The sequence below is a fragment of the Carya illinoinensis genome, chromosome 4 (assembly GCF_018687715.1).
Source record: "Carya illinoinensis cultivar Pawnee chromosome 4, C.illinoinensisPawnee_v1, whole genome shotgun sequence".
In the NCBI taxonomy this organism is placed as follows: Eukaryota; Viridiplantae; Streptophyta; class Magnoliopsida; order Fagales; family Juglandaceae; genus Carya; species Carya illinoinensis.
Genome location: NC_056755.1, coordinates 1674998 through 1690824, shown reverse-complemented (window position 1 = coordinate 1690824; position 15827 = coordinate 1674998). Strand labels below are relative to the sequence as shown.

Genomic DNA, 15827 nt, shown 5'->3' with positions numbered 1-15827 from the left:
TTTCATTCTTTAAATATTATTAATGTACTGTGTCCATATATATATTATATAGCATCCCGCAATAGCATTTTTTTCATTCAAAAGATCTAGTACGTACTCTTAATTAAGGATAACGTTTTTTTCTAATATTTTTAACCTTTTCTAGATTAAATAAAGAGAAATCTTTTAATTATAAAAATAAATTTATAAATTGATGTGATTTGATATGATATATATGCATGCACGCTGTAAAAGCTAGTTAGCTAACTCACGGAAATACGGCAGGCATTGCATGAGGACTAGTCGGTTGGATTTGGAAGCAAAACAGTAGGTAGCTAGCGTGTTTAATTACTTTTAGCATACGTTTTTCAGTCTTAATTCATGTCCTATGATCCCTTATCTTTCTCCTGTTTGATCGCTTTTGTATCTTTTACGATAAAAACAATTCAACCTACCAAATTAGCCGTAACCTTTTTACAAACTTTTTACGTTACAAAGTTGGCTAAAGATTCTTGTATATCATGATGATCATCTCCTTAAGTGCAAGTGTCCAACATCAACAGAGAAAAACTACTCTTAATGAACACTTGGGAATTATTGTCATACATTTTGTGACACCTACCCTGCTTCTATATATATATAATAAATGTCTGCGCGCACGAATATCACCCCGAAAATGAAAAAAAAAACATTGATCTTACTGTTTTGTCCCTGGAATTGAACCTAGTTTCTGATTGTGTATATAAATATATATATATATATTATATATATATAAAAGAAACTCATGCCTATTTTTATTTGTTAACCTCTAGGCCGGTATTTTTCTTATAATTAATTGGGGAAGATGTTTATATTTGCAAATGCATTCATGCTCCTAATTCATGTCTGGCCTGTATTTATATGTATTCATATATATATATATAGACCAATCATGAAGTTGCAATATTTGTTAGTAAGCTATGAGTTCCTAATCTTATAGGAAAAGGCTGAAAAGCTATCTAATACCCTTTAACTGTTGTTTTAAGGTAGTCGAGTTAAGGTCTTATTAGTATGATCTCGTTATAGGAGTGTATATATTGGTGTTCCTATAGAACCAATACTTTCCCCCTACGAGGATATATTGCCTCTATGATTCGCCACTGGCGTAGGTAAGGAGGTTGTTGATAAAGCATGTGAAAATGAGATTGAGCTTTCACAAAACAGTTTCGAGTTCTCTTCTCGACTACATTATACTGTATGGAGTCACCATCGAGTATAGTATTGCAGTGAATGGCGTTTAGGATTTATAGAGGTCACCACTCCCCGTCCTAAGTACCAACACGCCTAATGTCCGCATTTTTTTGAAACAGTATGGCCTACTCATCATAGTCGGTCCCCAAGCCTCACTAGTCCTCGTGAATCCAATAGCATCTTTAGGCAACCATTGCCTTCTTGTCTACACAGCGCAATACATACGACATAATCGCTAAATGCTATTACTAGTCCTGAACGAACATTCCATTAGTTAACAGTATGCAAGATTCACCGTACATCCTATATCCCTCTCCCCTCCCTTAACTTGTATCATCAGCTCCCTATGATCCCTACTTATATATACATATATATATATATTTATACACACACATGTACATGTAATTAATCAGGTGCACCGTACTTGTTAGTCTTAAATATACAAATTATAATTAATCTTAATGATCAGTAATTAATTTGCACACTTTAATATTGGGCAACAACCGAGATCGTACTGCCCAAAATTTAACAATATTAATTAATCTAGGGTACCGTTGATATAAGTAACATATATATATATATAGTCTGACTTGTCTATAATGAGGACCGGAGGCATGTTCGAGTAATGTATAGTAGGCTGAAATTAATTAGTTCTTTTTCTACGGGGGCGAAATGGTAATAATAGTATCATAAAAGATGTACTTTCTGCCACTCAACTTTAAGTAAGTATTTTTTTGTCCAAGCACTTCTTATAACTATATTATATGGTTGCTTACATTATTTTTAAATGTGGGAGATATGAATTTTTAAATATTATTTTATTTATTGTGTTTTGGTTGAAATCTTGGCTGCTTGATCGATTATATTTATATATATATATATATATATATCTTGCATGTAGTTAAAATTAAATCAAGATAAATGTTTTAATAAAAAATAAATTTTATAAAAATAAATTTATAAATTGACATAATTTAATATTATACATAAAATTATAAAATTTATTTTATTGTAAAAGCAATTAATTCAAGATGCATGCTTATATCGCCAGCTCCCAAGTGGCGATTGATTAATTGAGTTTCTCTGCCGGTGTAAAACTGTGACACGATGATCATGAGATAAGGGGAGCAATATTTAAGAGATTCGAGGATTCAACCAAAAATTAAGAAGGGCACGCATAACCAAAAAGAAAGGAAGGCAATCGGAGGGAAAGAGACATGAGAGATCAAAGAGGAAAAAGTCAACATCATGGAATAAAATTAGTCCTGGCTAGACATGCGAGAATTCCCAAATACTATATATATATCTTAAAAGCTTCACGCTATATTATTCATATAAGATGAGGTAGATATTTTATTAAAAATTAAATAAAATATTATTATAATAGAATTTATTAATATTAATTTTATTTTAAAATTTAAAAAATAAATTATTTATTATATTTTATGTAGAAATTTAAAAAAATTATAATAACTATATAAAATAAAATAATTTGATTTTATATAACAAAATCAGCCAAGTCAAACGTAACGACGTAATTCAAAATGCTTCTTCCCAAACTGTTTTATACAAGAAAGTAATCACCACAAATATCATACACACAATATACATATATATGCATGATACAATATTTGATCAAGCAAACAAAGAATTCGAGCATGCACACGTATAGTACTTTCGTGGGGGCTAAATCTATGGTGCATATATAGTACATTAGTACTAATTACACTGCTTCAATTCATCATGCAGTACTCTTGAAACTTGAAATTATGCAAGATTTATGTACTAGGCAAAACATGACCTACAAATAGGAAAGAAAAAGGAAATAAAGGACGCATAGATGTGTTGGATATTAGGTTAATTTCGTGTGCTTTTGTTTCATATATTAACTCTACATATGTATGTAAATTAATAAATCACACCATATATATAACAAAAACATCAACGACATGCATGAGAACATGTAAACCACTTTCTTATCAATAAACAATGTTTCATGTCACGATCTTTGTTCCATTACAAGCTGCATGATTACCACGTGTTAATTATACATTGTCTGTCTAAAACATTTTTAAAGAGCAGTGCAACATGTTCTTACAGTTTTACATATAAGATTAATTTTATCAATTTTTTTTTAATTCAAATTTTAAATGTTAAATCTTATAATTTTCAGCATATTAATAACTGGCACGTTAGCATTTGTTATTATGTAAGTAAAAATTACAAATACAAATAACATTTTCCTTTTTAAAAATTTCAATCATTCAATTTGAGCTTAAAGTCGAATCCATTGCCTTAATTGATTGGTAATTTATAGTGCTAAAGATAGCTAATTCAAGCAAAAGTATTCTAATGGGATTTTTAAGAATCATAATCCGTGAGTTGATGATGAGGAATATATCCAAGCGCGCTTTTGATCCATCAACTGTGTTCATAAATGATCACACGATTCACAATATTCCTTTATATATATGCAATGTAAGCATGTCTTCAATATTACTCAATTAGGGATTAAAGTTATAAATCAATTTTGTACGCTCATCTATAATACAATGCTTATTATATCGTACTAGGATTAATATTTTTAGTTCTAAATTTCAAAAGAGAATGCAAGTTTTGGAAAACAATCTGGTCAATTAATTTTCTCTTTAAAAATAAAAATTGTCAATTATGTGTATAGTTATAGAGTACACAAATGTCATGCAAAAAAGTGGAGTCTACTATTAAAAAAATAATTTATTTTTATGTATATTTCATATTTATTTATTTATTTTTAAAATGATTGCACGAGTACTTTTACATACTAATAGCTGCAACTATCAATTCTCTTAATTAATAAACGGTTGCAGTTTGGTATTCAACTCATGATCATCAGTGGATCGAAGTGGAAACATATTGGGGATATTCATTTTCTTCCTCACTGCCTTTACATTTTTGGAGAAGCATATTATAGTTACGGAAGGAATGAAAATGTAAAGGTTTTCCAAGCACTTTTTACCTTTTGGGGGCTGTCAGGACTCAGTCATGGGTCAAATCCGGTAGTTGGTGAGTCTCCGAAATTAGTTCATTTCATTTGTTATAATATTAGGCTTAATTGCCTTCTCAAACATGAAATTAATTAATCGCTCCATCAACATTTTTTCCTCAAAATAATGTTTGCTTCTAAGTATTGATCATATGATAGTCAATTTTTGGATATTATATCTGTTTATACTTTACAGGATGGATGAGAATTTATTCCAATAAATTTAGTTACTGCTTAAAAATAATAATTTATCAGTAAAATCTAGCTAGCTGGCTAGATGTTTAATTCGGACTAATGGTGTGCTGGCTTAATTAATACTGATCAAGATGGGAATTAATGGTTAATGCTCAAAATTTTTTAAAAATTATAAAAAATAGATGTTATCATGCTGTTCTAATTATATCGTTCACTTTGTCTTTTTGACGTGACATTACTATATATATATATGAGATGCCAATTGGTTTATTAAAATATAAAATTAATAAAACCAAAAACATAAACAGTGGAAAGAGAATCTACAGTTTATGATTTTGAATACTATCTTGTTTTTGAATATGTTTTTATATGTTTTAATAAATCACGTGGTATTATGTGATGGTACACATCAATGGGACAAATTGAACACAATAAATGAGTTGGTATAGTAGCAACACTCTTTCTAAAATTATAAATAAATAAAAAAAAAACTAGTAAATGATAACTAGATAGATATTGCTCAAATCAAATTATGATACTACTAATCTCATATACTTTCCTTCATGATATATATATATATATATATATATATAGATGTATATGTATATATATGAGCAATAGGAGAAACATAATTTACATCAAGCACTGTCTGAGAGGAGCATGCATAATTGCTAAAACATTATCATGCAGTGAATCTAGTCATCTTCATGAACAAAACAAGGTAAGTTGTAAAACAACATAAAGATCCATAAGTTGTCAAATGAAAAACTCTACATCATCAAAAACATAGAAAGCATCATTTCCTCCGGAGGAATATCAATCTCCTTTACATATTTGTCATCTTTAATTAGATAAATACTTTAACTACAAAAAAAATTATATAAATATAAAAATAAATTCACAAATTAACGTGATTTTATGTGATTCATTAGATTTATTTTATATTAAAATTAACTTTATTACAATCTAATGTATCATATCAAATAACGTCAATTTATGAATTTATTTTTATATATTTTTTTATGGTTGTAAAACTCATCCCCTAATTATATTTCTCTCATTATATTGGTTGATTCGACACACTTTAGTTCATTCTTTATAGTTAAAACATGTTAGATCAACTAGTGTAATTGAGGATAATAATATTTAAAATAAAAAATAATATTTTAATTGTTAGTTATAAATGGTGAAAAATAATTATTTAAAAAAATTATAATTACAATGCAATACATATGTATGTAAGTTTAGTTACAAGCATTATAAATTATTTATATATATATAAGCATTATCCATAATCAAATGCAGAGGAAGATTTGGATAATGTAATGCCAATTTATAGAAAAAAACAATGTTCAAACATATAGCCAAAAATAATACAACCTCAAAAGTTTTCCAACCAAAGCGAGAGCAGTGGAGGGTGTGAAAAATGCATAAATATAGGAGGGGCAAAAAAAAGAGAAGACCAAAGGAGGGCGTGGGGAGGTGGTGTGACTGGATAAAAATCCGCTGTTGGAACAGCCCACTGGAAATCCAAGCATGGCCCCTGGTTTTTTCACTCTCTCCAAAAACAACTGTTTCTCTCCCTTTCAGCTACCCCTCGCTCTTGTCCCCTTTATATTCCGTCCTCGATCCGCAACCACCATCACCTTCACCAACAGAGATGCCATTTCTCTCATCTCTTTCCTCCTTTGACCTCTCACCTCCCTGTGCCGGACTGTCCGGCTAGTACCATACGGTATAATTTATCAACTGTACCTCTCTTTTTCTTTCTTCCCCTGTTTTCTCTGTTTCTTGTTCATTTCTTGATATTTTGCTTCTTGGGTCGATGCCCAGATACGAAGTCGGTGTCTCTAGCAATACCCCGTCTCCTTTGTTTTTGTTTGGCTCAACACACCCGGATCCCGATTCTGCATTTTCTGGATGTTTTGGGGGTGCCCATATTGAATTCCTTGTGTGAATTTGAGGTTGAATGGGGATTGAGACAACTCGAACCGATCGAAAGGGAAATAAGGAATTCCGTGAATTACCCAAGGCCACAGACACGACTTCGAAAAGCAAGCCGAGGAAGAGCCGGCGACGTCGGAAGAAGATGTTGCCGGTTCAGATGCTATTCGAGACTTGCAAGGAAGTGTTTGCCAATAGCGGGACCGGGATTGTGCCATCCACTGAAGATATTGAACGGCTACGAGCTGTTTTGGGTATGTCTTGCTTCTTTATGCACGAAGGTCGTATTGAATTTTGTGTTAAAATGTGATCTGTTCATTTGGGCGTGCCTGAGGATATTGAAATTTGATTGAAAAGAAACTCTCCGCTGGCTTTTTGATTGTTTTCTAGGTGCAGTTTTGATAAAGAAACGAGTTATGTTAATTATTATGCTTTTTTCTTCTCTTAAACTTTGTGTTTTGGGGTTTTGAAGCGGTTGACATTTATGATTATAAAGATGGGAATGTTCTAGCGGTATTTGCTTTATCTAGAGATGTTAGTTCGATGACTCGTGACAAACAATGTAATATCATCCAAGTAGGATCAATGCCTTTTGGGATGTCGGAGATGATGTTTTTCCCCTCTTTTTGTTTTCGATCGAAACAGCAACAGTGGCTTGTCCGACGGGTCACCCTTCCATGCCCTTCCCCAATTAAGACAGATTTCGATTATTGTGAAACCCCAACCCCAACCCCACCCCCAACCCGCCGCCGATATTCTGGAAAGTCTGAGTGGTGATATAGCAGCATAGGAATACTAACGCGAGTTCTACTTGTGCATTACTGACATGAACCCTCTATACAAAAGCTGTGCATTTGCCATTGGAATGCTTGTACTATATTCTTATTGGTCTGACTTTCAATTTTGCAGATAAAATGAAACCTGAGGATGTCGGCCTCAGTCCCGAGATGGTGTATTTCCAGACACCGGTCTCTCGTAGGACCCCGGCAATAACATACCTGCACCTCTATGAGAGTGAGAAATTCTCGGTATGTAAGCTTCTCTGATCCTCTGAGGTGCTATTGGGTCAAAATCAGTTTACACAGGGAACTTTATTGTAGGCTTGGTTTTCAAATCTTTTTCAATTATTTCAGATGGGGATCTTTTGCTTGCCACCAAATGGTGTTATTCCACTTCATAATCACCCCGGCATGACGGTTTTCAGTAAGCTTCTCTTTGGGACCATGCACATCAAATCGTATGACTGGGTGGTTGATGCCTCTAGTGACACATCCGCCAATGAGAATCCTTTAGAAAGTAAGTCTTCCCTTCCACATTATCACCAAACTTTTTCCCAAGACACCGTATAATTTCATGTTTCCGTAGACAATGTATAATATATGATGCAATAATTAGCCTACTTTAAAAATGAAGTGGAAAATTATTAATATTATAATGAAATTTACTAAAGAATGACACATAAGAAAGGTAGCATCCAACATCTTGATGCTTCGGCTATACTCTAAACCCTTATTTTCATGATCAAGATAAGATAAGTTTCTTACCATAAAAAGAGAAATTCATGAGAGGGTGGAGTGTAACAAAACTCCAAAAAATGGTAGATAAGCATAGAAATTATTGGAAATTGCTAAGTCGATGATAGGTCAAGCTTCCAAACACAATACAAAATAATAAAAGAGGGAAGAAACTGAACAGAATTGTTGTTGGGGAGAAAGGGGTGGGGGGGTGTAATGGGTGTTTGGGAAAGAGCGTTAGGATGTGGGGTTGGTCTGGGAGAGATCATGTGGTGGCACACGCTGGCCATGCATTTCGGTGCTGGGGAGGGTGGGATAGGGTGATTGGGGAAGGGACATGTAGAGGAGCAAGACCTGATGAGGGTTGGAGGGCTGGGATTTTCAGGTTTTTATTTTTATTTTTGGTAGAGTGAAGTGAGCGCCCCCGTCATAAGACGAAGGGGTGGGGTTCATGGAAGGAGGATGGAGTCGGGAACATGGTGAGGCAGTGCGGGGGTGGTGATGGTGTCTAGGGAGGTGTAGATCTGAACAACAATAAAAACCTTCAAAGAACTAAGAAAAACATTTTAAATGATAGAAGAAAACTGAAAAGGTTTTGGGTTCGGTACTAGTTCTACAGGAAACAAGGGGTTGGAGAGGTGTGTTCCATTTCAATTCAGACTTGGTGTATTTTAGGTAGTTTTTTACTTGTATACCTCTAGTGTACTTGATTACTCCTATTGATATATATAATATTTATATTTATAAAAAAAGCTGAAAATGAACTGTGAAGTGGCTGTAGAGAGGCACTGTGAACAGGCAAATAGACTTATCTGACACGATTTGACTTCTTTTTTGTGACTTGTTTAGATAGTAGTCAATAGGTACTATAAGCCCTTATTTATGTTAAAACCCGGCGGTTAATTTGTTACTGTATTCTCATTCAGAGACGTTTGATGGATCAGCTCGCAGAAAATGGCTACGTTTAACTAGTTGGATCGGATAGTTTCTTAACTTCCAACTAGAAAATTTGATTTTCAACTATTTTGACATGATTTTATTGATGCAGTCACAGCTCCTGCTGGTCGTTTGGCTAAGGTTAAGGTTGACTCTGACTTTACCGCTCCTTGCAACGCCTCTATCCTTTACCCAGCTGAAGGAGGCAACATGCATTGCTTCACAGCAGTGACAACATGTGCGGTGCTAGATGTGCTTGGCCCTCCATATTCTGATCCTGATGGCCGGCATTGCACATACTACCATGAATTTCCTTTCACCAGTGTATCAGGTACCGATCGAATTGCTTCTCCATGCCAAAGTTGGGTACAATTTTCTTTACCACGCCAATGAGGCAATGCCTTTACCGGATATGCAGACTTTGATTCTTTGTCTCTCTTTGGCAATTTCAGTTGATGGGGTATCAGTGCCTGAAGAGGAGAGGGAAGGTCATGCATGGCTTCAAGAGCTGGAAGAACCTAAGGACTTAGAGGTAGTTGGGGCAATGTACAGAGGCCCAGAGATTGTGGAAAAATGATCCTACAAATCTGCATCTCCTTCCACCCATGTTGGCAATAGGCCGTGGCCCAGTCCATGCGGCAACCCAACCTTTTGTTTCGTTTGTATCTTTTTCTCCTCCTTCAGTTCCTTTTTTTTTTTTTTTTTTTTTTTTTTCAAATAGTTTTTGTACATACCAGGACAAAAAAAAAAAAACTACAAAGAGAAGTTAGCCGGAAATGAGTATGAAGTCATTGAGTTAATTGTTAGCATCATCTTGATACTGGTGTCTATTCCTTGTCTCCCTGATAACAACGGCCAGCATCCACCTTCCCCTTTCAGCGGGGCAAAAAGGTTGCGTCCAGTAAAATTGCGTCCGATGTTGTTTTTTATGACTTCAGTTCGATCAGATATAGGACTTTCAGTTTCACATAAAGTTTTAGTGGGGAAATTGTTCAGAAAAAGTTGAAATGCCCTGTGGGAAGTAATAAGGTCAATGATCTGAGCATGCATGTCTCGTCGGATAGGAGAATTTGGGTGGGCTCCAATATTGGAAGTATATTAACTGAAATGTATATTAATTAATGTTATAGTATATTCTATGAATTAAAATATATAATCGCCACATCGCCAGATCAACTTTGAGTCCAAAACCTTCTCCACAACTCTTGCCATAAAACTCGATAAGAAAATTAAGAACAAGAGCAGTTAGGGTTTAGAAAGACTGGGTTGTTTTTATAATGTTGGTCAGACCATAGTCGAAAGCCTTTTGATTTCGATCAGTTTGCAATCTGGGTGGATGGAAAGTTGGTCACCCCTATGATGGAAAGTTGGTCACCCCTATGTCTGTATTGGGGCTGAACCTGTATTATTATTATTATTATTATTCGATCTTCTCATCTCGTTTAACTATCAACATGAACACGGAAATTCTTTAAGAAGGGGTTCGATAGCGAGTTGAGATGAGATAAAAGTTAAAATAAAAGTTAAAAATTGAATAAAATATTATTTTTTAATATTATTATTATTTTGACATTTGAAAAAATTTAATTGTTTATTATATTTTATGTGATAATTTGATAAAATTTTAATGATTAGATAAGATAAATTTGAGACTTTTGTTTTACAATCGAGCCTAATATATCTTGAGATGAGTTCGGGGACTTAATTTTTATATAACTTAATTTATTATTTTATTATTACTTTTCACATACTTTTTATTATTTTGTACTACTATTCAATACTTTTTTATTAATTTTGTAATATTATTTACAGAATATCTAAAATTATCTCACTATCCAAACACAATTTAAATTTTGTTTGACCCTAGTTGCACATAATATATATATTTGGACACCATGTCAAAGACTTCAATTGAAGTTAAGAAATAATTGGTCTATACAAAGATTTTATGAGAGTAAATTTATAAATTGATATGTTTTGATATGGTATATATATTATATGGTACAATATTTTTATTATCAAATAGATCTAATGCACAAAGATCTCCCAAAAATATACTTATAAAATGATATAATTTGACCTATATATTATATTAGGCATTGTTTTATGTTTGCTAATCATGAATATGAGATTCTAAAGACATTGAAACAGACATCAGACAAAATATGGAATCCGGCGACTACTAGGTTTGCCGGTGAACAAATACAAGGACCTGCAGAAAACATTTACTTCAACGAAAAATGGAACAAAAACCCGTTGATATCGATGTAAACCAAAATAAGACCAATATATATAGGAAATGCTACTTGCACCATCGATCCATAGCACCAATCTCTCCTCTTCCCTTCGTTTGTTCCTGTCTCTCTCATGGCTTTGATATGGCTCTTTGTGTTGATCTTTTCCTTCTGTTATAGGTCTTCTGCGGAGGTGGTAGCGGTCCTGCCGGGACAGCCCGGAAATGTTTCCTTTAAGCAGTATTCTGGTTACATTACCACAGATGCTCAGCATGGCCGAGCTCTATTCTATTACTTTGTCGAAGCTGAATCAGCTAACCCATTTTCACATCCCTTGACCTTGTGGCTCAATGGAGGCTGATATCAGATCGTTGACTACCTTTCTTGCTGTCTCTCTATATATTTTCAATGTATTATATATAGATATATATATATATATATATGTATGTACGTATGCACGTATGACACTTTCCTACTTGATTTGCTTTTTGTCTGCAATTTATGATGCTAGGTCCCGGTTGTTCTTCGGTTGGTTTTGGCGCGTTTATGGAACACGGTCCCTTCCAACCAGGGGACAATGGACTTCTTGTTAAGAACGAATATTCATGGAACTTGGGTAAACTTAATTTTAATTGCTCCACTGTACAGCTAGCTAGGTTTTTCTAAAGGAAAAATGTTCGCTAAACAGACTCCACAACAAAATACTTGACAGAGTCAAACATGTTGTATGTTGAGTCACCTATTGGGGTTGGATTCTCTTACTCTTAACACCAGCTCCAATTACGTGATCTGGAACGATACTCAGACCGGTATTGATTCTACCACCAGCATACAGTATATCGTTCTGCAATTGTTGATGTTTCTCAACTTTTCAATCCATGATCACTTCTATTGTTTTGGGTGGCAGCCGAAGATAATTTGAGGTTTATAATAAACTGGCTGGAAGAATTCCCAAACTACAAAGACTCTTGAGTTCTTCTTAACCGGTGAAAGCTATGCAGGTAATTAAGTAACCAAGTTGCTTGCTACTTTTCAAAACAAATTTAATTACAAGTTCTTATCATTCAGCTTCTGTGCTGATAGATGATCATGAACAAATTCAGCTTTGTCAATGCTACTGACATGATCCTTTTTGCAGGACACTACATCCCCCAGCTCGCAGCTTTGTCGATGGAGTACAACAGGAATTCCAATATCAAACCCATCAAGCTAAAATCCATTGCGGTAATGACAAATCACTCGTGAAAACTAAGTAAAAAAACCTAAATGACCATGTCAGTTACAATTAATGGCAACAAGAAGGTTTACTTTTATTATTGTTTGTAGCTTGGAAATCCACTCTTGGACATAGACATGATCAGCGTGGAGGCTGGAGATTACTTGCGGGCACATGGAGTAATATCTGATATTGAAACACTGGTGCTGGAGGAGACAGTCTGCAATAACTCAAAGTATCTTCGGGAATACGTCCACGATCAATGGTCTCAAGGATGCAACGATGTGTTTAATATAGTTTCAGACGAAATCAGCGAGGACGTTGCTACTGATGACCTACTCTTGCCTAAATGTTTGTCATCAACCTCGGCCGAGCAATTTAGGATCACGGGGAAGCATGCAGGGAAAACTCATGCAGCGGTATGCACGGTGGTTTATGATTTTTACTGATAATGATGTTGATATGAATCGTGCATGATGATTGTTTTGAGTTGTTTATGACGGGAAGATTGAATTTGGGCTCCTGGAGTTCAGGTTACTAGGAGGAGTACGGGAACTAGATCTAGAGGTGATCCATGCCTAAGGAAGAATATTCACCCATCTCAACAAGCCTCATGTTCAGAAGGCACTTCACGCCAACACAACTCATCTGCCCTTCCATTGGGACTTCTGTCAAGGCTCTCTCTCTCTCTCTCTCTCTCTCTCTCTCTCTCTCTCTCTCAGATTATTCATAGATTAGTTACTTAATTACGGGATGCATAACTAATTTGCAGGCCTCTTATATACCAAGAAAATAACACGGACATGAACCTCATCCCCTCGTCTCAGACATTCTAATTAAGGCGGGCATTCCCATCATGCTTTACAGGTTCAATAACAAAAGTCACTTTCTTAATTTTCCTTTGAATTTCTGTTGGCACCCAGATTTGGAAGTCGAATGTTGAAAGTATAAATCCCAAAAAACTTGTGACATTTTCATGGAGATTTTCTTTTCATCAAACAGTGGCGACCAAGACTCGAAAATTCCTCTCACTCAAACAAGAATAATTGCCAGCAATCTGGCCAAGGATTTGAAGCTAGTCCCTTTCACAAAGTACGGTCCTTGGTATGACAAGAAGCAGGTACGTACGCAAGCATAGGATTCTCTCAACGTTTTCAATCCTCCCTTGGACTTATTGCTTTGTGGCTCTGTCGAGCCGAATTGCAGGAGGCTTGGTTAAGTTTATGGCTGTGGTAATGGATCATTGTGGATATTGAATGGGTAGAATGGGCATTGCAGGTGGGAGGATGGTCGCAATCATTTGGTGGGTTAATGGACGGGAAGAACGTGACCTATCTCACATATGCAACGGTCAGGAGTGCTGCCCATGAGGTCCCCTTCACATCTCCTTCACAGGCCCTCACTCTGTTTCGTCCTTTTCTAAAGAGAGTCCCTCTTCACAGGCCCAGTGAATGATATTTGGGCTAAACTGCTGAAACCCATTCTCAAATGGTCTTGTGCTGTTCTAATGGCAATCTAATCTACATTTGATATATTTTAATTTTTGTTGTTTTTCCCCCCATTTTATCGTTCATGTGTTATTGATTCTGGTCATGTTTGAAGCTTCTTAAACTTGAATTAAAAATTCAAATTTGGTGTGTTTTGCATATATTATATGATTGTGATTTGTAAAAAAGACTTAAAATTAGGAAGTTGGACCAAATAATAAAGAACTCATTAAATTCTTAATACCACTCTTCTAGATAAAAGGAAAATGGTAAGCATTGGGTTTCCTTCAAATAATCAAAGCTCAGCCAAAAAAAGAAGAGCATCATGGATAGAGAGGTATTTCAATCTCATCTCAATATCTAAACACTATAAATATAAATACTATTTAATTTTAAATTTTTAACATTTTCATCTAATCATTACCTACTTATTACAACTTTTCAAAACTTACCGAGAAAATACAAAAAACAATTCGACATTTTCAAATCCTAAAATAAAAATAATATTAAAAAAAATAATATTTTAATAATATTTTAATTTTATAATATTTTTATTTAACATTTTCTCTCACCTTTCTCAAAATTACATAAAACATTTTAACTCAAATAATTTTACTACTATTCACAAACCATCTCAACTAATTTCATTTCAACTCACTATCTAAACCAACCTTTATTCCATCAAGCCAATCAATATTTTCTCTACCAGTCAGTTTTCTTGGGCTCCGATTTTCCCACCCATGCGTTACTTATAATATTACATTTTACATAAACATATATATATATATATCCCGTTCAGACTAATTCATTAATCAACATGTTCAGTTCTCATGTGTTTGATTTGAAGAATATGTTACCCCTATGTACTAATAGTTTCTCATGACTTTAATTTTAGTCTACAAAAGAAAAACGGAATTCAAACGTACGCCACGAGCTGATGACAATCATGCAGTACTGTCGATGTCCAAAGCCAAGTATCCATCAAGCTTGACCTGTATATGATGGTTGGGGTTTGAAACATGAACCTAATTACATGAACATGCACCAAAAACTCTTCATGTTTACCTTGTGGCGGCTGATCATTAATTCCATCAACTACTTCATGATCACTTGGGTCAATTTCCTGCCAGCTCTCTACCCTCTTTCCCTTTTTCCATTAACCCTAATTTAAAAAGAAAAAGGCAATTAGTTCTAATCTACGTCCAACGGCCCGTATGAAACCCAATTAAATCTCATTCAAATTACAATAATTTCAATATACAAATCTCAAATAAATCACAAGTCTTATATAAGCCTTTGTAAAAAAAGTAGACTTCACTTAAAAAAAGTGAAAAAGCTATTATTTATTAGTAGGACTCACTTTTTTATAATTAAAAGACTCGTATAAAATTTGTTTATTTGAGCCTTGTACTTAGCATTGTTCATTGTAGAATGTAAAAAGAATTAAACAATGAGTGTTCTTGTACTCTGATGCAATCTTCGACCATCATGTATATATATATACATGCCCTTAACCCGATCAATCTTAGATCACTATAAGAAAAATGAATTTTTGTGATTAATTTATTGCAACGAAAATACTATTCGCAATTATTAGTCTTATTGTTATAATAAATTAGTCACAAAAATATATTTTTCTTGTAGTGGATCTCCTGATCTCTATGTCCACATATTATAATAATAATACTGCAATTATAATTTAATTAGGAGTACATGATCAGCTTAATGATGCAAGTGTTGGATAAAGTTGAAACTTGCAATTGTGGAAAATGGAAATTGTCTTGGAAACATATATATGGAGCCATAAAAGGCTAAACTTTTGGTCGTCAATAACGTTTAATTATTTCGAAGAAAAGTCGTGCAACGTCGACATCATGTTGACCACTAGTTCAGTATCCCTCTGCTGGTCTTCTCTCAAAGGTGAGGGCAGGCTCATCATTTGGTCTATTATATATATTGCCAAGTTGTGGCTCATCCAGATTTCACCTAATTAATTAGGTCAAGTTACTATATGCCATAATAATTTATAAAGGGATTAAAAATTACGTACGTGACATGATGTGGTAG

General features: G+C 34.3%; 1 protein-coding gene and 1 pseudogene across 2 annotated transcripts; both read left to right on the top strand.

The window, feature by feature from the left end:
- Positions 1–5901: 5901 nt before the first annotated feature.
- LOC122308019 (plant cysteine oxidase 2-like) lies at positions 5902–9629 on the top strand. 2 transcript variants are annotated; one of them, XM_043121169.1, is made up of 6 exons: positions 5902–6164; positions 6263–6627; positions 7283–7401; positions 7507–7669; positions 8936–9154; positions 9276–9629. In XM_043121169.1, exons 2-6 carry the CDS (start codon positions 6399–6401, stop codon positions 9398–9400), a joined length of 855 nt encoding a protein of 284 aa, XP_042977103.1. In that variant the 5' UTR covers positions 5902–6164; positions 6263–6398; the 3' UTR covers positions 9401–9629. The 2 variants fall into 2 exon arrangements, with proteins under 2 accessions (XP_042977103.1, XP_042977102.1); XM_043121168.1 differs by having other exon boundaries at positions 5902–6627.
- Positions 9630–11005: 1376 nt separating this feature from the next.
- LOC122308175 lies at positions 11006–13890 on the top strand (annotated as a pseudogene).
- The last annotated feature ends 1937 nt before the right edge of the window (positions 13891–15827 follow it).